Source organism: Lygodium microphyllum, chromosome 7 (assembly GCF_053477565.2).
Source record: "Lygodium microphyllum isolate KBCC chromosome 7, Lygodium_microphyllum_v1.1.10, whole genome shotgun sequence".
Lineage (NCBI taxonomy): Eukaryota > Viridiplantae > Streptophyta > Polypodiopsida > Schizaeales > Lygodiaceae > Lygodium > Lygodium microphyllum.
This window is the reverse complement of record NC_141141.1, coordinates 96829475-96855641: the sequence shown is the minus strand read 5'-3', so window position 1 is coordinate 96855641 and position 26167 is coordinate 96829475. Positions and strand designations below refer to the sequence as shown.

The 26167-nt window shown below is 41.7% G+C and overlaps 2 protein-coding genes across 2 annotated transcripts in view; one reads left to right on the top strand and one right to left on the bottom strand.

Annotated features, from left to right (window-relative positions):
- TRM82 (Transducin/WD40 repeat-like superfamily protein) overlaps window positions 1-6838 on the top strand; it is a 91514-nt gene extending 84676 nt beyond the window's left edge. Inside the window, exons 6-10 of the mRNA XM_087681711.1 lie at window positions 5493-5568; window positions 5668-5724; window positions 5815-5927; window positions 6059-6119; window positions 6213-6838. Of these exons, the coding sequence (XP_087537837.1) occupies window positions 5493-5568; window positions 5668-5724; window positions 5815-5927; window positions 6059-6119; window positions 6213-6593 (688 nt within the window). The 3' untranslated portion in view covers window positions 6594-6838. The remainder of the gene's footprint in view (window positions 1-5492; window positions 5569-5667; window positions 5725-5814; window positions 5928-6058; window positions 6120-6212) is intronic.
- Window positions 6839-10789: 3951 nt separating this feature from the next.
- On the bottom strand, window positions 10790-12082 carry LOC148033730 (uncharacterized). The gene is made up of 2 exons (XM_087681710.1): window positions 11896-12082; window positions 10790-11369 (listed from the first exon to the last, which is right to left on the bottom strand). Exons 1-2 carry the CDS (start codon window positions 11932-11934, stop codon window positions 11103-11105), a joined length of 306 nt encoding a protein of 101 aa, XP_087537836.1. The 5' UTR covers window positions 11935-12082; the 3' UTR covers window positions 10790-11102.
- Between the last annotated feature and the right edge of the window lie 14085 nt (window positions 12083-26167).

The following is a 26167-nucleotide window of genomic DNA, read 5'->3' as shown; positions in this document are numbered from 1 at the left end:
GAAGGGAGGAGGTTAAGAGACAGATTTGGACCAAGCAGTGGGGCAGGAGGGACCGGATCGCAAAGGCCCTGGCCGAGTCGAGCAGTATCTGCTAGGAGGCAGCCCTACAGGCCAGGCAGCAGAGCTAGGAGGAGGAGAGAGCACTCCGGTGGGACCTTACAGCCACGTAGAGATTACTACAAGAGGTACCAGGGGATCCTACCCTCCACGCACAAGAGGTGTGCGCACGAGCAGCCATCGCCGGCCTAGAGGACAAGCGCTCGGAATTCTCATTCCACACCTTAGGAGCCTTCTGGGCACGGAAGGGGGATATGATGTGCAGGGAGTTTTTCCAAGTGCACCAGCCCCGCACCTCAGAAGAGCAGATACGCAACCTTCGGGATCAATATGGGAGGACTCGTTCTATCCCAAACAAGGTGACGGAGATTGCCGCCGACTACTACAGATGCCTTTTTTAGTAGGAGACAGCCTCAGCTAGAGGACAGTGATGTAGACAGTAGGTCTGGGATCACATCCCATCCCTCGTCACAAAGGAGATGGGATAGGCCGTCCTTGAGATTAATCTTCACAATAGCCTAGATCACCCCCCGCCCCCCCTCCCCCAAGACCCCCCTTTCTACGCAACTTGATTCGTGTGTGGCAAGGCCTCTGTAAGGCCCTAATTTAGAGCCTCCCAAGATATCAGGAGGAGATAAACCGCCAGTTGGTGATCTGGAACGCCCAGGTCAAAGATTAGGATGGGGTATAGATTGGCAAACGCCCCTACATCCAATGGGCTAGTTGGGAGGCGGGCCCGACTCGTACCATCAGGACATGGCGGGAGGTGTACAGGATGGTGGATGAGAAGGTGCAGCAGCGAGCGTCAGACTGCCAGAGGAGTTGAGTTGAGAAGGGAGTTAGACGTAGCAATTCCTAAGGAGTGGCTTGCCCCCCCGATACGAGAGCCGGTAGAGCCCGGGGAGGTATGGGCCACTAGGTTTTCGCCAACAAGTATCCCCCTACAAGTGGCAAGTAGAGTAAGCGGCGCTCCACATGGGACTTTCTTCACCGTGCAGGAGGGGGGGCGTTTGGCCCTTGATAGAGGGGAGCAAGATGAGGGGATAGCTATCATTTCATGGAGGAGGATTCGGGTGGTTGGCCTTTAGGGGAAGACATGGCGGTTGGACCCTTATGTCTTCTGGGATGAGCTGAGGGAGTGGCACCTCTAGATTTGGGAGGGCAGGCCACTTGATGAACCAGAGTGGGATCCAGGAGAGTGGCTATGGCCGGCCACTGCGGTCATCAAGAAGCCACTGAGGTTCCTGGAGTACACAGCCAGGATTGGCAGACACATACTAATGTAGGAGAACATGGGTTGGGCGCGGTCATGTAGCAGGTACTAGACGGAGCACAGCATCAAGGAGGCTTTCCGACGGACCTTCTGGCGCCGCCTATGGGATAGTTGGAGGCTGAGGAGGTTATCATATTTCTTATGACTGGTGGCACATGGAGGCCTGGCAATGGGAAGTTGGTTAGCCTAGATACAGAAGGGAGGTTGTAAATGCTGCACATAGTAGCGTGTGGAAACTCCAAAGCATTGCCTCTGGTCGTGTGAGGTGGCACAACTCGTGTAGAGAGGAGTATGCTGCATCCTCCGCGGTATAGCACCCAGCCTTGGATGCATCTCATGGGGAGCTTTCTACTGGCAGGCAGTCAGCCAGGGCCATCACCTTCTGTATGAGGTTGGGATGCAGGATATGATATTCATTATTGAGGCAAGGTCATGCGCAGTGGTCGGTTTGGAGGCTTTACCCATCTGCCGGGTACTGGAGCCCACAGCAGACCATTCTGAGGTATGGGAGATCAAAGGGAGTCTTATTGGATGGCATGTTTGGAAGGCGCAGTGTCAGGAGGTTTTTGGCAGAGAGAGACTTTCAGTATAAGTGACCTTAGCAAAGATTTGGACCTCCATTATCCACTCCCTCCACGGACGATGGGATCAGGTGCAGGGCAAGTCTTGAGCTCATTAGGAGCTCCGTTTTCATTTCATGCGCACTTAGGGCGGCCAAGACCTGTTTTTTGTGATGGAAGCAGGCAACCCCAGATGGCGATACAGCCCCCCTCCATGGCTTCTTGCCCCCATCTCCCCTAGACCGCCCTGAGAGGCTTGCACACTTGATATATCTGTGACTCAGCATCAGCTTCAGCTAGTTTGTTGAGCATGAACACTTCCTTGTATTTGGGGTTTTTTTCTAAAGTAATATAACTAGCCACACTTTATTTGCAAAAAAAGTATCTATAGTAGTTTTTCCTACATACCCCCTATACTTTTCCTCTTCATCAACACCCATGGGTGTCAAGATAGATTGTCTACTTTGTGTATTGGATCTTACCATCCCTTTCGTTTTTCCCTTGGTGCACAACTCACAAGTGCTTGATAGGACGAAAACACTCCCCAATAAAATAAAAGAAGGAAAGAAAAGAAAAAGGAAAGTTCGAAGTGGTTCAATCCACCTTTTCAGGTCTTGGTAGGCCATTGAGCAGCCGAGCACCCTTTGATTCCTTGGGGCGGCATGCCTTGGGGTGATTATGGCCTTGAGCTATGTTTATAGTCCCTTCCTAGTTCTAGTGTTGGGCTTGAGAGGGAGTGCTGAGCTAAAAATGCATTATAAACTAATTAGCTCTTTGTCACAGCCCCAAAATTCAATTATTGCAAAACTTTCATTTAAAAGAAATGTGTTCGTAGAGAGTGTCTGTCCCATAAGCCTAATCTAATTTGGGAGGATCCGCTCATCTATAAATAGACAAGTTGTCCACCACTCAGCCTATCCTTGTTTTGCAGATTGTTGACACCTATTCTCTGCTGTCCACACCCTTTCTGACAAATATCTCAGTTTGACCTTGCTGTGTACAGCCTGATGCCTGCATCTAGCCTTCCCTTTGCTGCGTATAGCTGCTGGCGGCAGTTTTCCAGCCTGCTGCAACTACTTCCAGCCATCATCATCAGTTGATTGACCTCCATGGTCTGTGTTTGCTGCCGTACAACCAGTTCTTGCCTGTGTTTACTGCATCCAGCAGCCAGTCGCCAGCCTGCCACATCAACATCTACTGCTGCTTTCAGTCTGTTGCAGCTGCCCACATCATTGTAGCACTTTTTGTGCTGCTGCCTACTGTTCAAGCTGCAGACCTCTCCGGCACCTATGCATAGCTGTTGGCAGCAGTTTTCTGCCACCATTTCCAATCATCCCCATCGGTTGAGTGACCTCCATATGCTGCATTTGCTGCTGCAGGACCAGTTCCTGCTGCCTGTGTTTACTGCATCCAGCCAGTCGCCAACCTGCCAAGTCAACATCTACTGCTGTGTATTCAATTTTTTGCAGCTCCCCACATCATTTTGGAACTTTTCATTCTGCCTCCTACTGCAGCATTGTAGAAAGCGACACCTTTCATGTCAAAGTGCCATGCGTCCATGAGTTAAGCAAACTAGAAGAAAATATGTTATAATTGGAAGGGAGAATGAGCAAGTGATGTGACTGCCATATCTTTAGATGCAACCACCCTCCCTCAAGTTGCCAACACACTTTAAAGCTACTCCATCTTGTTCATGTGATCCCTCATGGTAGGAGAATTGGCAAGCAACAATCTCCTTAATCACATCTCTAAGTTGAGCTCATAGGAATGCTTGAATCTCATAGAGTTTTAAAAATATGGTCGAAAGTTGGCTAGCGGTTGTGGTCTCGTTCACATTAACTATCACACTGTCAGTACAAATATCAAGGCTCTGGCATTGATCGTGTTTCACAAATCCGTGCTATACATGGAACTCACCATCATTAGGTATAGGTTTAGGGCAATAGGCTTGGTGATGAACACCAACATGTCATAGGTGTCCAAGATGAACCGGGTGTTGAGCTAAAAATGCATTAGCTTTACTTAAATAGTCCCAAAACATGCTTATTAATGAAGAAACCTTGTTTATTTAAAAGAAACGCAATCCTAGAGAGTTTCTGGGTCCTACATCCAGAAACCCTTTTGGGAGGGCCCAAACTTTCTATAAATACATATGCTGCCCTCCATTCAATCTTTAATCTCGTTTTTGCAGATTTCAGGTGTTTCAGCTTGCTGCCCACACCCCGTTCGCGGAGGACATCTTAGCCAAAGCAGTCCTTTACTGTCTACATTAGTTGGCACCTGATTTCCAGCCCTCTTCTCGCAATTTGGACCTGATCCGAGTCAGGCGACTGTTGTTCCTACACAGACCTACTGCCGTACTGCTTGCCACGTCATCTACAACCTATGTTTGGCAGTTTTCTCTCTCCTCTAGCAGTCGCCAGCTCCTACAAGCTGTCGCCAAGCTGTTCTACTTGCGTCTAGCAGTTCTCTCTTCTACAGGCTGTCCTGCCTGCGTTTTTAGTCTTTCTCTCTCCTGCGATCTGCGTTTTTTAGTCTTTCTCTCTCCTAACTGCTATCTGCATCAGATCCAGCTTCTCATTGCTGCGTTTGCTGGTATTCGACATCCGGAGGCTACCTTCCTGAAATTCGGGATCCATTCAAAGTACGACACACTCTCCAGCTCATTACCCTTGCCTTGATCTTTGAGATACAAGAGTTCAAGGTTCAGTATTCATTCACTACATAATGCGTTTGTTGCATGAGCATCATATATTCAATAGTCTTATCACTTCATTCATTCATTGTGTTCATTGTCTCTGAGTTAACCTAGGTTCTTTTATTAATCTGTGCTTTGTCGTACGATTTCTGTTTATGTTTCTGTGTTAGGGTATTTCTTTACACTGGGCCTTGAGCTTACAAAAGGAATGGTTGGTGCCATCCAACTTTTATATATGAGGTCTCTCTGGTAAGTTGGGGAGAATAGATACATGCACTGCTAGTGCAAACAAGGTGAAGTGGGACTCCAGTGGCACAACTGGGAGATGACCTAAGTTGCTAGGACTCTTAAGGTTACTTTCAAGAATACATTGCTAGGACTTTTGAGGTTACTTTCAAGGCTAGGGACTCTATTGAGCAGAATGCAGATTAGTTGCAGCACTCTTTCTCTTGAACGAGTCACATGGAGACAAATTCACATTAAGTCAGTCTTGCTCAGTAACCTATAAGCCTAAAAGGTTTGGGATTATCTTTCTATAGTTTGGTAGGCCATAACTTAGCAGTGTTTGAAACCTAATGGATGGATTCATAGAGGTGGATTGGGAGCATGAAGTCCTCTGTCATTTCTTCCAACGGCACATTTGGTCAACAATGAGTGCAATCATGTTTTATTTTGCATAATCTGTTTCTTTGCAACATTTGGTTGATAATGAACAAGGTTTCAGGGATTACTTCGAAAATTTTCTTCTTCAGAATCAGTTTTCATGATTGATAAAGAAAGGTTGGTGCCTTGGATTTGGGGGGTAGGAAAAGGGGGAATGGTTTTTTTTGGGGGGCGGTTGGTTTTGAGGGAGCAAGGGAGTTAGTGAGAGAGCTGTGTACTAGGAGACTGAACACTACTACAGCTTTGTCTCCTGCATCTCCTTTGTAGGTGAACTTGATGCCATGCAGTTCTTGGTATCTGGGGGTGGAGATGGCACGGTAAAATGGAATACCTTACTGTTTAAACATCTCTCCAAAAATTCATGACATACATGGCACCTGTCTTTGAACCTGCCTGTTCATGAATCACTGTGGCAGGTGCGTTTATGGGAACTTGAATCAGCAAGGCTTCTGGACACTTTCTTGGCTACAGAGGTCAGGCAGGCTGGTGTTGCAATGTGTCTGCTTTTCTGTGTTTTGTTATAGCTAGCTGTTTCTTATTCTGGACACACTGTATCTTCTCAGGCAACCTTAGTGAGTGAAGATCACGATCATGTAAGACAGCAGGAGCAGCCACTTTCAATCACATGCATCGCAACTTCAAAAGATGGCTCTGTAGTTGCTGTGGGAGTTGAAAGGTAAGACACGTCGTATAATATAGTATTGAGAAGTGAGGGTAATAATTTTGAATGCATTTGCAGGCCTTACCTGTTATTTTGCATCCAGATATATGTAAATGATATCTAAATCTCATGCTTTGGCACTGCAGCCTGGATGGGATTCTCCTGTTGAAATGCAATCTGAAGTCAAAACAGCTTAGGCTCTTACAGGTTGACAGAAATTGAGTGGCTTTATTTTTGAACTTCTCTGTCAATCTCTTCAATGGGTATTCTTCTTATCATAAGTCTGAAATTGGTGTGCAGAAAGTGGTGGTATCGAAACACTTCTCTCCTACAAGTATTCATTTTGATCAAGCTGGATGTCTGTGGATGGTTGCTGGTGCTGCACAAAAGTTGGATATAGAAGGTCAAAAAGCATCAGCTTGGATGAATGTGGCCTCCATAGCGTTATTGTCTCCCTCAGAAGATTTCCAGGAGTTCAGGCTGATTGAGGAAGAATCCCTCCAAGGTGGCACACAACTTTTGAATACTATGGAGGGGAACCAAGAAGACTTGGATAAGGCACTTACTTTAGCAGACGCTGCCAATTTTGCAATGAAGAAACATCTCTTGAAACGTGAATATACACAAGAACACAGAGAATTTCGGAAGCGAATGCGCAATGATAAGAAGATGCAAGTGTAGGCTGGAACATTTCGTGGTTTTTATCACTTGCTTTAACACCAGAGGTCAGTGAGTTGCCATGCAAGATTGAGGGCCAAGATTTTCAAAGATGTTTGAAGCTGACTTAAGCTCCTGACTTCTTTTGTAATGGTCCCATGTCAAAGAAGGGATTGAATAGGTAGTTCTTAATCGGGAGTAATACAATATGGATGTGGATATTTGTATTGCTATTATACTTGAGTTTATGATGTGGCTAATCCTTGTCACTTGCCTGTCTTGTCAAAATATTAAGCAGGGTTGGAGAAAGTTTAGATGTGCTCTCATTGTGAATATGGAATGGGTATATAATACAGTGTGTGTTTTTTGAAGGCATAGATCCCGTATGACCTGCAAGTTGACGAGAATAATCATTTCATTCTCTCAACCTTTAATCAGTTCTTATAAAAGAGCAAAACTATCAGACTCAGTATGACCATTCATCCAACGTGACATTGGTTTGCAACCATTTGTCCCAGATTCTGGGTGTCTATAAAAGTCGTCAGAAGCTGAATGGTAGAAGAAACCCCAGGACCTGCCCAAGCGCTTCATGAAGTACAAAAAGGGTGATATGTTTTTGCACTTTTTGAGCTTGGATGGTCTACAAGCTCTTGTCACTCTTTTTGTTAGCCCCATGGGCTTATTCTTCTAGACTAATTTGAACAGTTTGGTCTTGAATCCCCATGGTAAATATGCCAACCTGAGAGTGCTTTTGTAAAACAAGATGACCCACCCTATCCTCCTCTCCTCTACCCATTGTATTGATAATTGAACTTTTCAAATTTCTAAAACCATTTATTGAGTAAGATAATAATTTGTTTGCTTCCACATTTGAAGTAGGATTTGGTGTAATTGAATATACTCCTAAATCAACGCCTTTTTTTTCTCCTGGAAGAAAAGTGTATTGATGAATATATGAAATTGGATCACTGATAGCTTTGGATATTGCAATCTTCACTGTGGCTTATTGAACTAACAAGCTCTTGCTTCACATTTGTATAGAGAGCACTTAAAAATGATCATAATGTTTGTATGCAACCTTTCTCACCTCGTGGGACTCAACTACTCCCTCAATAGAAGAAAATGCATAATTACATTGCTTTCTACCAAATCAGATGGAACCAAAATGAGTGTTGACATGGAAATGCAATGGCATTGAAATCAACTTGGATACCAAATCTGATATAGCAGATGAATGGAGCTGAAATCTTTACCACTAAATGCCACACAGAAACTCGTGACTGCATAAATGTGAGATGGTTGATTTTAATCTTTTACCTCAGTGATAGACTAGTGAATCAATTCTTCACAGTATACTGTTCAAATCAATAATCTCAGCTGAAGGGCCACATAAATTCTTGCAACTTTCCTTTAGAATCTATCATGGTGTTAGAGAGACAACCTTCAACTTCAATTTTCCATGGTTTTCTGAAGCATCCAAATGGAATTTCTTTTAAAAATGTGATTAAATTGGATTGATCTTTGATCGAAGTTATTGACTTCTGCAAATCAGTTGATAAAGAACCTTGGTTTTTCGTGAATGCAACTTGCAACAACCTTGGGTACCTTGCTTACTCCATGTCTTGTTATCCCTCTCTTTCAATCTTCATAAAAGTTTTATGTTCACTAAGACAACTAATCACTCTTAAAGGTGTATGTTCACTAAGACCAACGTATCTATGAATTATGTTTCTTGCAAAAAAAACCATCAAGAAATTTGTTTTGTTTGAACCACATTGGTCAAATTTAAGTGAATTTTTTGTGCATGCCAAGGCTTCATGTCTAGAGAGTGTGTGCCACAATATCATCCAATTTGACTTCATTTCCCCTTGTAGTTTGTAAATAGTTGGTAAATATACATCCTATTTTGTAGGTGGTAAATCTATACATGATTCAATTGAAGAAATATTTTTTCCTTTGACAAAGAAGAAAGTTGAATTTGTTGCTTCATGAATATTAGTTCTGTTAAATGATGCCATCTTTTCCTATGCCATAAGTTGTCAAGTGCACTCAATATAAATTTCAAAATAACACCATATGAAGACACTCAATTGGGTAGCTCCGTGATATTGCATCTTCAAATGAAACATGGAGGTTTCCCATCAATAAATTCCACCAAAAACACATTAACACATATCATAAAAAAGAAGTATGACTGGTTATCACAAATTCACTACCCAATTTTGCTTGGGTTATATTAACCCTACCACCACCACAAATATTGAGCATTGCTAGACCAAGCGTGGGTCACCCTCATGGAGAGAATACATTCACTAGAGTTGCTCTAAACTAATCTATTCGATACCTTTCTCCCTTGAATGGCCTTTCAAGCTTACTTGCTACCTTAGATTCATCCTTTTGTGGAACCTCTTATCCTTGAATGACCTCTCAAAAATACTTTTCCAACCTTATGTGGGACTTCTAAATGTCAAGATTTACATATCTCCTTTCAAGATCTACATGGTGCTCAAGTTTGCTCACCTAGTTGCACTTATGATTATCGATTAGATTTCTAAGGACTATATCAACACCACATGCCTCTATAATGTGACAAATGCCGTATTTAGGAGCAACATAGAAGTGAGGATAATGGTGAAGTTCATCCTTCACCCCAAGCTAGGTAAGACTCTTCAAGAATTAGCTACACACATGAGAACCTATCTGTTTCAGAGTCTAGTAGTAAGAATGTTAGCAAAACTTACAAAAAAAGACTCTTCATAACCTTAAAATTTTAACTATGTGTACAAATACTATCAATTCATCTATCCGTTTTTTATTTTAAGTGCACTAATTCTTGAGTATTTATAGTTTTTTAGTACCTTTCGTGAAAAAACTGACACAGGGATCAATTTGGGGTGGTGGTTGCTTGCTAAGCAAATACCCAACCTGTGCATAGAGCATGGGCATACACTTTTCCATAATAGGTACAATCCACTGCACACTACTTTTACACTAAAAAGAGGACACTATCAAAAAAGTGAAGTTAATAAACACAATTTTTTCAACTGGTTGCACATGCAAAAACTGCACCCTTGTCTATCACTTTGTAAAGTGGCAAGGGAGACTCCCCATCCAAAGGTGGGTAGGAACTTTGACAATTTAGCATTTACACAAATAATGTCCTCTCCAATGGTTTAGGTGAGTGGATGTCCGACATCTAAGTAAGCGCTTTGATTGGTACACAACTTACATAGGGGTGTCCTCCATTTTGTGTAATGACACATTTTTCCATGGCCGATTACCAAGAAGAGCAGCATTTCAAGTGAGCCACTTTGTTTGATTAACAGTTTGCTAAGGGGTCGTCCTTCACTTTGTTATGTAAAACTAGACTTAGAATATACATTTTCCATGGCAAATCACCAACAAGACCTGCATTTCAAACGGGACATGGCAAGTCCTCAACTACATTTCCTCCTGATTTCTACTCCCAAAGCAGTAGCAACTGTAGCTAGCTTATAAGGCAATGAACATGACATTTCCTGAACATGGAGCTGCAGCGTTTTTGGTGTTCAAGACCATGAACCTTTGCCCATATATCGTGCACAAGAGTATCAGCAAGTTCTTATTGCTTTACTTCTGATTTATGGTTCCCACAAATGACAATGGTTAAACACTTGATCACAAGTGAATGAACCCTTAAGGCTAACTCCGTTGTTAAGCTCACCTTCACTTTCAGATACATATGTCTGAGTTGGTGTTTAAGAACACCATAAACTCTCTGCAATATATCATGCTGTGTCAAACAAAGTTGAATGTTGCAATTTTATTGGCAAGGCCACCATTTGATCTGCTGAATTTTTTAATGATTTCCAGGAAAATAGCAACATGACCAAAGCCCACACCTATAGAATGATCAATGCACCAACATCATTTCAAACACAAGCCTTCGTAATTGCTGTGAAATTTTCAGCCATTTCTAGCTCTTTGCTTCTTTATTACTCACGAACACAAAAGGTCAGAAGCAACTCTAATGTTCAACAGAGTTCCATTACCTAATACCTAGAGTCAAAGCACTCCATTAATGGTACAGAGATGCAGTTGGAGATTACCCGTTCAGCTGAGTGAAAAACATGTTTTGGACTTAAAAACGATAAGATTATGTCCAAGGAATTGATTAGCATTCTAGCAAGCCTCTAAAGATGCCAACAGGCATAGGCAATAGATCAACACACTATCAAGTATGAAGTAAGTCACTAAAATTTATGACTGTATTTTCAGTGCATATAATTTTTCAAGGCACATGCAGTTCAGATTTTGAAGTGACAATCCATAAATTTGATGCTGCCCATGTGCTGCAAGTTCCTAAACTACTGGTTGTACAGAGTGTTTTCTGTAACATCACTACACAGCACATATTAGCTGCAAGTAGCTTGCATATAGTATGGCAGAGCAGCTGCCTGTATTGTACATGCATCAAAGTCCTGGGAAGGACCCCTATCGGTTTCCATTGTCAGCCCTGCATAAGGTCAATGCCTTTATGCCATCCCCAATATATCATTCAGTGGGGCGCCTTTCAAAACCAGAAGGCACAGGCAAATCCACTGGCTTCACATCCAAGCCAGTCACGACTGCAGCGGAAGGCCCACTCTTGCATTTCTCTATCATGCTGTCCACAACTGACGGCTTACCTGAGAAAACAGCTTCCACTGATCCATCTCTCCTGTTGCGCACCCAGCCATTCAGTCCAAGCGTCTGTGCAATATCTACTGTCCATTTCCTGTAATACACCCCTTGCACAGTTCCTTTAATTCGAACATTCACCTGTAACGTGGAAAAATAATTGCGTCACAAAAGCTTGAGAAGTAAAGGTTAAGCCTTATAAGGGTCATGGATACTAAGAGACTATACAATATAAGCAGGCCATAGATCCTCGTATGATCTTGTTGCAGATAGTAGAGACTTGATTGATCATTAATAAGCTCTCAACCGCACGTGCACATGTGCGTGCACCCGTGCGAAAATGTTAGGTTTTCTGGCTGCCAATCTGTAGAAAGAACAAATCTTACAGGCATATACTATTCCTAATAGAGTAAACTTGACAGCAAGCCACAACGACCATTCTTGTACGTGTGCATCCAAATGCAGATGGTTGAGAGGCATTGCCTGGCTGGCGATGGCGCATCGTATTCTGATGTGCTCACCTTGCATATCGAGGAAAAGCTTGGAGGTTCCCCCTTCAAAGTAACATGGAGAGCTAATGTGGACTGAAACGAACAATATGCATGGGAAATCAAGCAGTATGAAGTGTGTGTGTGTGTGTGTGTGTGTGTGTGTGAGAGAGAGAGACCGTTTTCAGTTGAGGCTCCTCTGAATTCGAGGAAGCCATGGCCGCAGGATTGCAGCTCCTAGGGTTTCCCCTGCGGGCAGGGCCGGCTTCTTCGTCGTCGTCGTCGTCGTTGTCTGTCGCCCTCTTTTCTCTTTCTTTCTTTCTTTCTGTGGTGGCCACATGATGGCTGTCGATTGCGAAAGGAGACACGATGGTGGCCGTTAGGCACCAGTTACAAATTTTTAATGGCAATTTCAATTTTGTGTATATTTCTAATTCTAATGACAATCTAAGCCCTTCAGGTCGTTGGCACACATTGTCATTAGAATTTGAAATATATGCTCTTTGTGCGCGTTCCCATTGGATTCAATCCCAAGGATGGTCGAGTCATTTTACTCTTTGTGCACATTCCGATCGGGTTCAATCCCAAGGATGGTCCAGTCATTATCGCCTCGCCAATATTCAGTGTCTTGGCATTTTAAAATATGTTGTATTTTTTAAACAATCTAATGACAATTTAAGGATACAATAATAAAAATCTATACTCACCTCCCTAACTAGTGTCTGTCAAGCACCTAAGCTTGTACTAAGAAAAATGTAGGCTGGACAACTTATGCAGGGTTCATCCCCCATTCACGATGTAAATATTCATACTTTTTACAGCAATATAACTTAATGCTTCCTTCACACAAAAAAAGAAAAAAATATTTACTCAATTTTACCTTCCTTTGATTGACTCGCAAGCTCTTATTAGTCTCCTAATTTCGAGACTAACTTGAGATTGAACATTGTATTAATATTAAAAGAGGTTTTACAAGTCTGAGAGCAAAAGTGGAAAGTGAAGTGCAAACTAGCAATTTGACCTCCTCCTTCCTAATCTAAGATGCATGCTATTGTTATCCCCACGAAATATTAATCACAAGGCTTCTTGGGCAACTTCTTCCTTTAAAGCACAAGCCCTTAAGAAATCTCCCCATCAAAGGGGCCCCTCACACACATGGCATCACAACTCATAATCTTTTCCACCAAGATCCTTTAAGCATGGAAAATTCATTACAAAAATACTATGGCTCTATTGTGGGCAGCCCAATCTTCAATGGGTTTTTTGCACAATATGCACAAAATGGCCTAGAATCTTATTGGCCCATGCATCAATTCTTAAACATCACTCATTTAGAAGGTAATATTAGTAAAAAGAAACAACTACTTTTTAAAAATCTACCAAATGCATGCTTTAAATGTCTTAAGGTATGACATTTCATAAAGGATTGCTTGACCTTAAACCCCCTACAGCCTCTCCCCAAGAGGATGTCATAACAAAAGACAATGGTTGTCAAATAGTTATTAGGATGGATAACATTAAGAATATTTAATACCAACAAATACCAAAACCAATGAGTCTAAGATCTAATACATATGCACCCGTGTAGATGGGCCTTCACAATAATTTTGATTACCCAATTTGGAAATAAGGAAAACCAATAATCAACCTAACCATCAATAAGTTCTCTTGGAATCTTAGAATCCGATGATGAGAGGTGCTTGTTGTGACAAAACTCAAAACCTTAATTTAAGTGTCCACACAAATTATATAGATACCTCTCAAGTTGAGAGAGAGGAACTCCCATGTAGTATCTAGTTGATGGGCCCTTGACCAACAATCAAACCTCAAAAAGATAAAATCTCTCCTCAAATCTACAAAAGAGCATATTCTAAAGTAGGTTAGAGTGAAAGTAACCCTTTTAAAAGGGATAAAGATAGCTAGAAGAAAGGAAAATCGCATAAAACAAATTAACCATGAGAAGATCACTTGAGATGTTATCATATAATACTAAGGGGATGATCGACCCCAAAAAAGCACCTAAATTTTTGTAAGAGCAAGCATAATGTAAATAGGAAGGGAATAGGAAAAGAGGACCTAGGCTAAAATGGCCGGTCATGCAAAAAAAGGATGGGTACCAAAAGGGAATTAGGGCTTGTATAAAAGGCAAAAATTGAATGAATAAGCTCATTCTTGTGTGTAGCCAAAACTAGATCTCTTCTTCTTCTTCTTCTCCTTCCTGTTCTTGCTTGCTTGTGCTTATGTATGTGAAAGAGTGTGTGACGGAGTGAGGGAGTGAGTGTGTGAGGGTGAGGGACTATGTTAGAGAAGCTCTGCATCTTTTCCTCTCTTCTTCTTCTCTTCTCTTCTCTTCTCTTGTCTCATGTGTGCGGCAATGGAGCATGGAGCTTGGAGCTTGAGGATCGAGCTTGCTTGAGCTTGCACCTTGGATCATGGAGCTACCGAAGTGCTTGAGGAAGGAGGTAACTTGATCGAGCATGAAGATAAGCTTACTACACTTACAAGCGTGAGAGTGTGTATGGCTATGTGAGAGGTAGCCATTGCACTTGGCTTGAAACGCTTGAAATAATAAGCAATCCATGGTTCTTGGCGATCGAGCGTGAGCTCCCACATTTTGGTTCTGTTTGTCGAGACAAACATATTCAAGCTTTGAGTGATTGCGTGCTCCAAATCAAGCATTGGAGTAGGGTTTGCCCCGAATTGGTGCTTGAGATAGGTAGAAAGCGAGGGCGTTGAAGAGGTATTTGATCTCCTTTGCAAGTAAGTTTTTTGGTTTTTTGGATTTAGGTAAGTAGGTTGGATCAATGTAAGTGGTTGCTTGTGATTTGGATGTATTTAGGTAAGGAAAAAACAAGGAAAACAAAGAAAAAGACATTAGGGTTTCTACTATAATAACAAGTCCAAAACAGGGAAAAGAGAGATTCAAGGCATTAAGATGACAAAGAGAGAGAAGGGGGAGATAAAAGACTTAGCAAAGAGGGGTTTCAGAAGTCAAGAGGGCAAGAGGAGAGCTCATTTTTCATTTCTAAGTTGAGGGAGAAAGCTTGAGAGTGAGGAAGAAAGCACTAGAGGCTAATCCTATGCTAAGCAAGCTTCTCACAAAGCGACGCTTAGACAACACGGCTACAAAGCAAAGTGGAGCAACCCTTGCAACTTCATTGCTAGCAGGACTTGGAATCACCCCAGATTCTAAGAGCCAGATTAACATACATGTGGTTGCTAAGCAACTCGACAAGTATCAACCCAACAATGACCCATACAGCTTTATGGAGTAGTTTGAGCAAGTATGAGAGGCGAATGACCTCATGGACCATGCTCAACACACACAAGCTTTCGGACTTTGCTTAGGAGATAAAGAACGAACGTGATACACTAGTCTAGAAAATGCTGAATGCAATAACATCAATAATCTCAAGTGTCTCTTCATCAAGAGATTCTCTGAGGCGAGATACTTTGACAGCCTCATCGTCAGGCTGATGAATGTCAATCAAAAGGCAATGAGGATATCCGAGACTACGTCACCCATGTGCGGAGTCTCTTTAAGAAAATCCTAGCCACAAAGTGACTTAGTGAATGAGCAATCTCCACCGTGTTCACAAACAAAATCCGAAGTGAAGAGCTTTACCAAGCCTTGGTGAGCAACTCAAACTTGCAAAGGGATGTGCTAGCTAGGGTCTTCAAAGAAGCCATACAAGTGGATGTCCTGCTCAAGGAGAGAAGCCCAAGATCCACAAACCAAGAGAACATTGCCTCTAAAACCTTAGAAAGAGCTACAACCATTAGTGAAAGACCTAGCCAGAGCACCCAAGACAAGGAAAAAAGTGTCAACCAAAGCCAGGATTTGGCAAATGTGAAGCTAGAGTTGGCTAGGCTTCAAGAGATGATGAGAAGGCATGCATGACCTCACGTGCATTGCAGAGGAAACCACCTTCTAGCCAAGTGCATGGATCCTAGATCTAGATCATGTGCCAATTGCGGTAGGTTTGGCCATGATGCAATGCATTGCCGATTACCGAAGGCGATTGCCATACTCACAGCCACTTAGCCTTGCTGCCTAGGGAATAGATTGCCACATTTCGAAAGGGGAGCTCCACTAGATATCCCAGCACCCAATGATTCAAGGCCACCTATCCCTAGGATGGATATCAACCCCACAAGGATACCTAGACCACATGGACCCTTGTAAGTTACATTGGTAACATTCCCTCTGGTCACTTTGACAAAATGTTGGTCCATCTTCGTAATAAGCAGGTAAGTACTCCAGTCAAATGTAACCCCTTTTAACACCATCCTAGAAGCTGTGAAGAGCTCTTTGGACAAATAGTGAGATGGTGTTTTGGCAGGCATGAACCTGTCTTCGAAAAATTGGCAGACTAGCTTCCAAAGAGGAGCAGCGATCATTGAGAAAGACACTCCTGAAGTGTTAATCACCTTCTTGACATTGAGGACCTCTTTAGTCTGCTTCTATAATAGCTTGAGAATCTCATCATTTGAGAATAACTGTCTGGTTGTAACAAAGGGTTCTCCTTTGTAGGGAAGAGACAAAGCCTTCCCTAACCCTGTAGGTATCAAAACCATGGAAGTACCATGAACCAAGCCCGATTTCTTACTGTATGACGCAAGAAACTCATCACATAGGGCTGGATCATCTGGAATCAAAGGGACTGAAGAAGCCACGAAAGTTGCAAGGCCAGCTTTCGTAATAGGCTCAAAAGTCAGTAGGGAAGAATAATCCCTACTTATCAATGGGACATACTAAACAGAAGGAGGAGCTTGAGGCGCCATTTAGATGGAATATACACACACACCACAAACACAGACAAGCACAGAGAATGCCTGCAAAACAACAAAATAGCTATAAAAAAGAAATCGATCAAAAGAAGCACACACAAACATAACTAACCAATTGACCACCCCACATCTTGTACGACGAAGAGGGTAATCCCATCTTGATGTATTCCATACCAGTATTTTCGGTGATGGCATTGGGCAGGGGAAGAGATAGAGGTGTAGGAGGGCAGAACCAAGAACCCATCGCATGCTAAGCTTGTGGTCATCCAGGGCATATCTCATATTGATGCCTCAAAAGGAAGCAAGCCAATTGAGACAAGGCCAACCTGAGGTGCCCTGAGTATGGGATCACATACTTGTATGCCAAGTGCCCTAGGTGGAAACCTTTCACTAGTTCCAATATCATGCCATCCGTACCATTAGGGCTATTCGGAGGTAAGACACTTAATGGCGAAGCCACACCAATTCCACTAAATGTCATGACCTGAGCATAGGCAAAGCAGGTTGATATTTCATTACCCAGACCTAGCAACCTCGACGCAATTTCAATAGGGGAAAAAAGCCGTAGAAGAAGGAGAAAGAGTGCTAAGATGAAGATTACGCTTAAGACAAATAGTGCCACCATGTTACCAAAGGGGAACCAAGTCACAAACACAGAAGCAGAGACATCTACTTCTAAGACAGCAAAAAAGGGAAGTGTCAAGATTGGAGAATATTCCGATCTAAGGCACCAATTAGAAGTGGTCGATAAGGTCAAGGAGTGGGTGAGAGAAGCCCAAAGCACACCCAAAGGATGCAGAACCCGTTATCGAAGACGAGATCGATGAGCTCTCTAGCATGAGCACACCAGTCTCACCCTACTTAGTTAAGATCAAGAGATGCATCCGCACCTCACATGTAGCACCCCATAGACAAAGCCTAAACGCCACAATTAGGCAAATGAGTGTAGAGCCTAATGAAAAGTAGGGGGTTGGCAACTTTCTCACAATGCTAATATTGGCTCCTGTGACTCTACCTCTAGGAGAACTCCTTAGGCAAAATCCAACCTTATGGCAAGTGCTAAAGCAGTGGGTAGAAAGACCAAACGAGCTTGGAGGGACTGACTTGCCTGACCACAATGTAGGCATGCAAATACCTAGCTTGACCCTAAACTCAATGCCTAAGTCCTTACACATGAATGCTTTGTGGGAAGGCACGAAAATGCTTGTCATAGCATTAGGGGATGCCACAAGAAAGGGAATCGTAGACACAAGAACAAGAGTCAATGTACTTAGCCATGTAGTCCTATAGGCTTGGGATAACCCATCAGTGGAGAGTGCAAAGTTTAATGTCATGCTGACCAATGGAATGAAAGTTATGCCATTTGGGGCACTAAAAGTCTGGCCCTTGAAGATAACAAGAGCCCAATCCTCAGTGAACTTCATAGTCATGAAGGAAGTGGACTACGACATCTTGCTAGGCCGACCCTGGATGTGAAAAGCACGAGTGATAAAAGATGGGGGTAACGATCTCATATTCTAAGCAACAAATCAGAGGTTGTAAGAGTCAAGATGGAATCCTGGAAGACCACATTGGTCGACCTAGATGCCATCTCCACTATCTTGAAAGCATACTCATAGGTTAGGAATTCTTATGGGCCACTAATGAAGTATATCCCTTGCCCCACATGGACGAGTGGGATTGGATGCATGTGCTAGCCACCATCAACCTATCATTCTCAGATGACGAAGAGGATTATAAGTAGGCTCTAAGGATAGCTAGTGAGTCCCATAAAGCCACAACATCCCAGCTCTACCAAAGGGTAAGACCTCGCCATTAGTACCACTTTGCATGATGGCTAGGAGCTCTAGCAGACAAAAACATGTTCCTTTCCACATTCCGTCTAACAAACTCGAGCTCTAGGAGATACTTGAATACTTCACAAGAGAGCTAGCAAGTAACCGAGCTACCAATCTCAAACCCCTCAAGGATCTCATGGACTAGCTGAAGTGGTGGTGGACCAAAGTGCACAACTTGAAACTAATGTATAATTGGGCACTAATCACAGATGAGAAAAGTGTTAAGAACAAAAACCTAGGAGACGGTGAGCATCAGAGTGTGACACAGATGGCCGAGTAATTGAACAAATGCAGGTAGACTCCAAGCCGCAGAAATCCAATGTCTTTAGGATCAAAAGATAAGTCTTTAGAATGGAATGTGACCATACTTGGTTGGACCACCTAGAAGTGATAGACTATGAGCAAACTGGATTAGTTCAACCAAGTACCGCACCACTCCTTAGAATGGTATATCGGCTTCAGAGTTGCAACAACCTGGGGAAACTCCTTCTTCTAGCGAAGGTTGTGAGTTTAACCCTGAGTCGCAAGTGAGCTTTGAGAGCAACCTAGAAATACCCCAACCACCTGAGAGCAAATGCACCAAAGGGGACTTGCCAGTCCACCTAAGGCGTAGGTGATTAAAGGAGGAAAAGAGAAAGCAACCAAAGGGATCGGAAGTCAAAGAACAATGGAAGCCCCAAGACCTACCTAAGCAATTTACGAAATTTAAAAAGGGAAATAGGGTAGTGATCTTGTTGGGGCAAGGACAAACAAATGAACCAATAGAAGGGCCTACTAAGGTCAAGGAAGTCAACTTAGCAGCAGGAGGGGAAAAGCCTTGACCCATGCTCATAGCTAATGACTTGAGTGAGCAAGAGGAGGCTAATCTTGTTGCTCTCCTCTACGAGGGTACATAGATGTATTCACTTGGTCCTTAGATGAACTCAAAGGAGTCGATCTAAGGGTCATGACCCATAACATCCCAATGACTCCTGATGCAATACCAATTAAACAATGGCCATAGTCGATGAATCCAAAGCATGCACACACCACCAAAAGGAGGAGCACATAGATAAGCTGTTGAAGGCCAGATTCATCTACGAAATCGAGCACACGGACTAGGTATTGCCCATAATGATCGTCCTGAAGAAGAACGGGAAATTTTGATGAGTGTGTGTAAATTGTAGAAAAGTCAATGTTGCAATAAAGAGAGATAACTATCCACTACCCTACACATGTTTGCAATGGAATGGGGTGTTTTTGCCTACATAGTCATGTCATTTGGGCTAATGAATGCACTAGCTACCTTTCAGCACCTCATGTGTGCCATCTTCAAAGACATGCTTAAGCGAGAATTAGAGGTGTTTGTTGAGGATCTATGTATTCACTCTAGTTGGAAGGAACATTTAGATAAACTTTGCATAGTCTTTGAATGGTGTAGGCTGTATAATCTCTCCTTGAACCCCTTAAAGTGGCAGTTCTAGGAAAAGCACAAATGTATCCTAGGGCACATGGTGTCTAAGACTGACATTTCCACCCCACTGACTTCTTCAAAGTCAGATTCATTATCGATTTACCACCACCTGTGAATAAGGGAGTTTGGTGCTTCCTGGGCCACACAGGGTACTATCGGCGATTCATTTTGAATTATGCATTAATCGCTAAACCCCTTTACAAATTGCTAATCATTTTCTTGTCAACCAAGGAATTCCAATGCAGCTCTAGGATCTAAAAAAGGCTCTCACGACCATACCGATCCTATGAGGCCAAGATTGGAACATAACATTCCACGTGCACATTGATGCCTCGAAGTTCGCCATGGAAGCTATTTTGTGCCAATTTGGTGAACATAATCTGGATTATCTTGTGAGCTTTGCTAGCAAACAACTCATAGATATAGAGATGAATTTCTCCACAATGGAGAGGGAAGGCCTAGCCATGGTATTTGTTGTAAAGAAGTTTCGTCATTATCTTTTGGCTACGTCCTTTACCGTCTTCGTTGACCATCAAGCTTTGCTTTATCTAGTAACCAAACCTTGTGCTATAGCACTCCATAGCTAGATGGTTACTTCTGCTTCTAGAATTTGACTTCTCTATGGTTGTACACAAGGGTAAGTAGCATTACATGGCAAACCATATGTCTCGCGCATACCCACAGGAGAAGCTGCTGGACGGGGCATCATAGACAACTTGCCTGATGCACACATGTTTAACATGTCCAGTGAGAGAGACCTATTCAAGGCCAATTTAATGTTGTATTGGGAAAATGACATAGTCCAATTCATAGAGCATGGATTGCCTGAGAGACCTATAGAGAAGGCTAGGCTAAAGCACCTTATCCTTAAGATTCAACCCTATCAGTTAATTACCGGCTAGCTTTATAGACTAGGACAGGATGGGTTATTGCAAATATGCATGTGTGAGTATGAAATGCATGATGTGCTTGTTGAAGAACATGGTGGAATTGCTGGAGGACACTTCAACAATGATACTACATCACACAAGGTGCTACAATCTCAGCTGTTGTGGTGGCCCACCCTATTCCACGATGCTGCTAAGTTCATGAGGCATTGTGACGAATGTCAAAGGACCAAAGTACCCATCCGTGAGGACAATATGGAGTTGACCCTGGTAATAGCATGACAACTCTTTGAAAAGTGGGGGATTGACTTTATTGGGCCAATCAGTCTCACATCAACGTAGTACTCACAAGCAAAATACATCATTATAGCAACGAATTATCTCACGAAAGCTTGGGCCACTAGGAAAATGACACTAGGACCACAACTAAGTTCCTTTGGGAGGCAGGTGATCTTGCGATTCAACTGTCCCATTGAGCTACTTAGTGATTAAGACACGCACTTCATTAATGAAGTGATTACCCATTTACTATCTGCGTTCTTAATCATCCATAGAAAATCATCACCATACTATCCTCAAGCTAACACTTAGGTGGAATCTACAAATAAGATTTTAGTGAGCATCCTTACTAAGGTAGTCTCCACCTCACGCAGTGACTAGGACAATAAACTCATGGCAACACTATGGGCCTACAGGACAGCCTACAAGGTAACCGTAGGGCGAACACCATTCAAGCTGACCTATGGGACCAAAGTGATCTTGTCGGTGGAGTTTTTCATTTCAAACATGAGAGTGGTAGTGCAAGAGAGATGGGATGGAAAGGAGGCATGAACGGAACGCGTGTTGTGGTAGAGCTAGAATACATTTCTGAGACCCGACTCCTAGCTACCCATGTGGTAATCTGTGAAAAGACAAGATGCAAGAGCTGGTTTAACAAACATGTTAAACAATGTGACTTTGAGCAAGGCGACCTAGTGCTACTATACTATGTAAAGCGCCATAAGCAGAAGATGGAGTTCAAAGGATTTAGGCCTTTCGAAGTCCAGAACATTAGTTGAACTGGCAATGTAGAGCTCGAGACCCTCGAGGGAGAGGGCGTAGGCTTATTCAATGACAGTCACCTCAAGAAGTACTACCCTCCAACTCATCCATTGCATGATCCTCCAATGCTAGAACCACTTGTGAATGTAAGAGTAGCCACCATCACCGAGATAAAGGATGAGGATGAGGAAGCAATAGCACTTGCCTACCTATGCATATCAGTGTGACTGCCACCCAAAAGACATATACCTTTGATGCACTCATTGACGAGGGAGCTGACTTTAATATCCTTACACACGATCATTGCATCCTCATTGGTTAGCCCCAACTACAACCTACTAATGCTAAACTCAACCCATTTGGGAAACAATCCTACTCACTACTGGGAAAGTGCAGAATAGCAGTCTCTATTGAGATTGAAAGACTACCTATGATATTCTATGTGTTTCCTAACACTAAGACCATCGATAAGGAATCATTGTTAGGAAGCGCATTCAAGAAACAAGCACACTGCAATGTTGACTATAACTCTCACTTTGAGCTCTAACAATGGTGTTTATAAGAATCACAATTGTGTATTTGCTGTTGATCATCTTAACTCCAAGAAGACTAGACGATTGCCTTATTCATGCTTGCCTTCCACTTGGGGGAATTGTGGTAATTTTGAGCTATGCCACATTTTGCATATCACTAATCAGCTTTGTTGTTCCTTAGGGGTTCCTATTTTTGCAAACACTTTGTCAACACATATCCATGATAACCACAGTGGACAACCTCATGGGCTTGGATCATACCTCTCTCTCAACCACATCCTACACCATCATTGAAATTGGGTGGCAATCCACAAGGACTGAATTATTCTCTTCATTATTTGTGATGTAGGGATTTTTGTATTGATCTTCTTCCAATGGTTCTTCTGTGAAGTGCACAAGAGTATTTCTTAGATTGTGAGTTGAAAATAGAAGCGGAGTCCTTGGTATTCGTGACATCTACTCTTGGTGCAATTAGTCTTTGATCAACAATTATCTCAGTTTGTCTAGGTGATCTCTTGAGCTAGAGTTGACTCAAAGGTATTTAAAAACACCTTGAGGAACTTTCTTAACATGTCCTTAAAGATGGTATATATGAGCCATCGAAATATAGTAGGAGTATTTGTCAACCCAAAAGGCATGACTACATAAGTCAATACTCCCTACTTAGTAACAAATGTTGTTTTGTGCATATCATCTAGATGGACTTCCACTTTATTGTAACTCGAGAATCCATTGAGGAAGTTTCATGCCTATTTTCCTACCATGCATTTGAGCATGTGCTATATGTACAATAGAGGATAGTTATCTCTCTTGATAGTGGCATTGACTTTCTTACATTTGATGCACACTCTGATTTTCCCAATCTTCTTGAGTTCCATGATGATAAGTGATCCCCTTATTTCTCAATTTCATTAATAAACCTAGTTTTTAAGAGCTTGTCTAGTTCTTCTATGACTACATGTGAATACCTTTGATTCGTTAGGATATGGTTGTTGTTCAACAAGCTTAGCATTAAGAGCCATTATAATGGTTAGTGTGACAATTTCAAGAGGTATTCCCTTGAGGTTTGCATAGCACCATGCAAGGCTATCAAATCTCACAAAGGAAAATACTACTAAAGATCAGTTGGAGAACTAAAGGGTACCATTTTTTTTTTAAAGATTATGATCAATTCTGAGAGAGCTTAATATGTTAATGTAGGCACCATTGATCCATAGGGTGCTCTTGTGATATTCCACTTTATTACTTATGGTTGAAATCTATCCTTTAAATTGTAAATATACAATGATAGCGGGCTCCCTCTCATACAAATTTTAAATTATGCATGGAGTTACATTTAGAAGACGTGATTGATGAGAAAATTGCATGCCATTACCTAAACTACATCAACAAAAGCCAAAGTACATGCAAAAGGAAAAAGGACTAGTTACAAGCCTTGTGAAAAAGGGCAAACATGCCTAACTTAAATGGATAACCCTAGTCCTAACCCTAATGTATATATTGCATAAAATTGAATAGAGAGCTTATTCTTGTGTGTGCAAACTTCAAGTCTCTACTCTTCTACCTTCTCGACTATCTTCTTCTTGTGTACCATTTGCCAATAAGTAGGTCAATCTATTACACCTCTCAAGTCTTTTGTTTTCTTACTTGCATGATTCTGAGAGGAAGATAGGTGGTTGAAGCCAAGGTAGATGCTGACTAGGTGAGAGATAGTTGTTCGATAACACATCAAGTTCTTGAATGAATAAGAATATTCATCCACTATCTTGATTAGTGAACTCTTGTTGAGATAAAAGTTTAGCTTAATTGTTGGGACCAAAGATGAAATCAATCTAGTTAAAACACTCATATTCTCACTGTGTGGTGGCATGAGTGGGATGGAACAATGAGGTAGCAATCTCCCTGTCACATGTTGTCCTTACTTCTAAAACATGCATGGCTAGATAGAATGCCCAATTTGTAAGGAATTGATTTGGGAATTGGAAGGACACTAGGAGAGATTATTGTTGTGTTTCCATGATAATCAATATCAAGTTCTAGTGCTCACTATACCATTGAAAATAAATAAATAAGGAGCAAATCAAGAAAGACATAGAAATCAACCACAATAAAGAAGTTACCTCTCATTGTATGGAAACTAATAATTTTAATCGTTTTGCAGTTAATATAAGCTAACCATGGCATGACTTCTAAGTATGATGCGTTACTCAAGAGAACAATGCATACTTGTGCATCCAACAAAAATATTGTCTTGTGCTAGGGATGGTAATCCCAATAAAATAAGGCTACCAAAAACAAAAAAAAACGCATGTGTTATAATAGAGCTTTGGATAGATTGTTATGATATTGAAAATTGAGCCTTTATACACCTCAACACTACCAATATTTTTGTTCACCTCTATATGCACATCTCGCAAGATGTTGACTTCGCTAAAAGACAACCGATGCTTCTATTGATTCTCGAGCTTATGTGGAAGATACTTACAATTTCTAATCATTCAAGAGCCTACTATAGGGGTTGGAATAGAGATCAAAATGGAGGAGGGGAAATGGAGATGTAGTAGGATGAATCAGGTATGATGCGAGTATAGTGAACTAGCTAGATTGGGATTGAAGTAGGGGTTAATTCCAGCCCATAATCTTGTTGGAAATAAAGGAAAAGTAGGGATTTCAAAAGTTCAAGAATGGACAACTTAGTCCTCTTTAGTGATTGGATAAGCTAGTAGGTAACTAGATCAATTTAGGGAGAGTGTTGGTGGAATTTGAGCAAAGAATTTGGGTATGGACTAGCATCATAAGCTTGGCTTCTACTAATATATGTCACCACAAAGGGCCGCCTATGGTTGTATGGGAGTATCCATGCCTTACTTTTAGCCATCTTTGCAAAAATAGTTTAGAGGCTATTTTTGGGTCAAAGGACTAATTAGAATCAGTTTATTAGAGTTTTGGAATGTTGGGATTGATCTAGTTAGACTATTGTGTATTGTTTCTTACAGCTTATTGTACTCTTTTTTTTTTAACTCTAGATCAGAGTGGACAATATCATGGATTGCTTTTTTACTCCAAATCAAAGTGGATGAGAGCATGGGTTGCTTTTTTATTAGTAGGTTTTGTTTGGAGTTGCTAGATATCATCCAAAGTGGGTTGGGAGAGAGGAGATCCCTACTACAGCAATTGTGAGGCCATCAAGAAAAGATTGTGAGGCTTATAGGTGCAATTTTTTAGCCTTTGTGAACTTTAAAAGCTTATTCTTTTATTCCCTAACAACCCCTAGAAGGACTCCTACGACATCCAAATAGACCCTAGTTGGGGATAGTTAAGACAAATATATAAAATATGTTCTTGTATACATATTACCTATTGTGGATTACAACGATCAATATAAGCCCAATGATTTTTGTTAATTGTTTTATTTATTCTCATATTCTCTTGTGAATGGTTAGTTCTAAATGTTATCCAAGTCTTTTTATAAGGGTAATCACCTTGTATATCCTCAAAAGTCTTACTAACTATGTTAGGCTATGCAAAGAGAATGTTATAAATCTCACAATATTGACAATTATTACTAAGATACATGAAAATTGACAAAAGTGCTCAATCAAGGGTTTGTAAATCTTGCAATGCCTTGTTGGGGCAACTCATCACATGGATATATTTTTCTACCCTTTTTCCAATGAATTCACCATTTACACTAAACTAGGATCTCATATCCATGATTATAGATAGACTTTGAAGAGCCTCTCTAACATCAACTAATGTCCCTTTCTTTATCAATGATGGATTGTTAAGATCATTATCCTCTAAATAAATAGGCAAAGTTATCATCACTTTCCTCAAAATCTAAAGGTGCCCATGCACCCTTAGTTCTCTTCCACCTCCTATATTGGAAAGCTAAATATAGTGTTTTA

What these genes read in the sequence shown, in the direction of transcription:
- LOC148033730 (XM_087681710.1), bottom strand. Translation starts at nt 11,934, where the DNA reads ATGGCTTCCTCGAATTCAGAGGAGCCTCAACTGAAAACG. An exon ending in AGGAGCCTCAACTGAAAACG is followed by an intron (nt 11,370 to 11,895) that starts GTCTCTCTCTCT and finishes TCCACGTTACAG; the next exon opens with GTGAATGTTCGAATTAAAGG.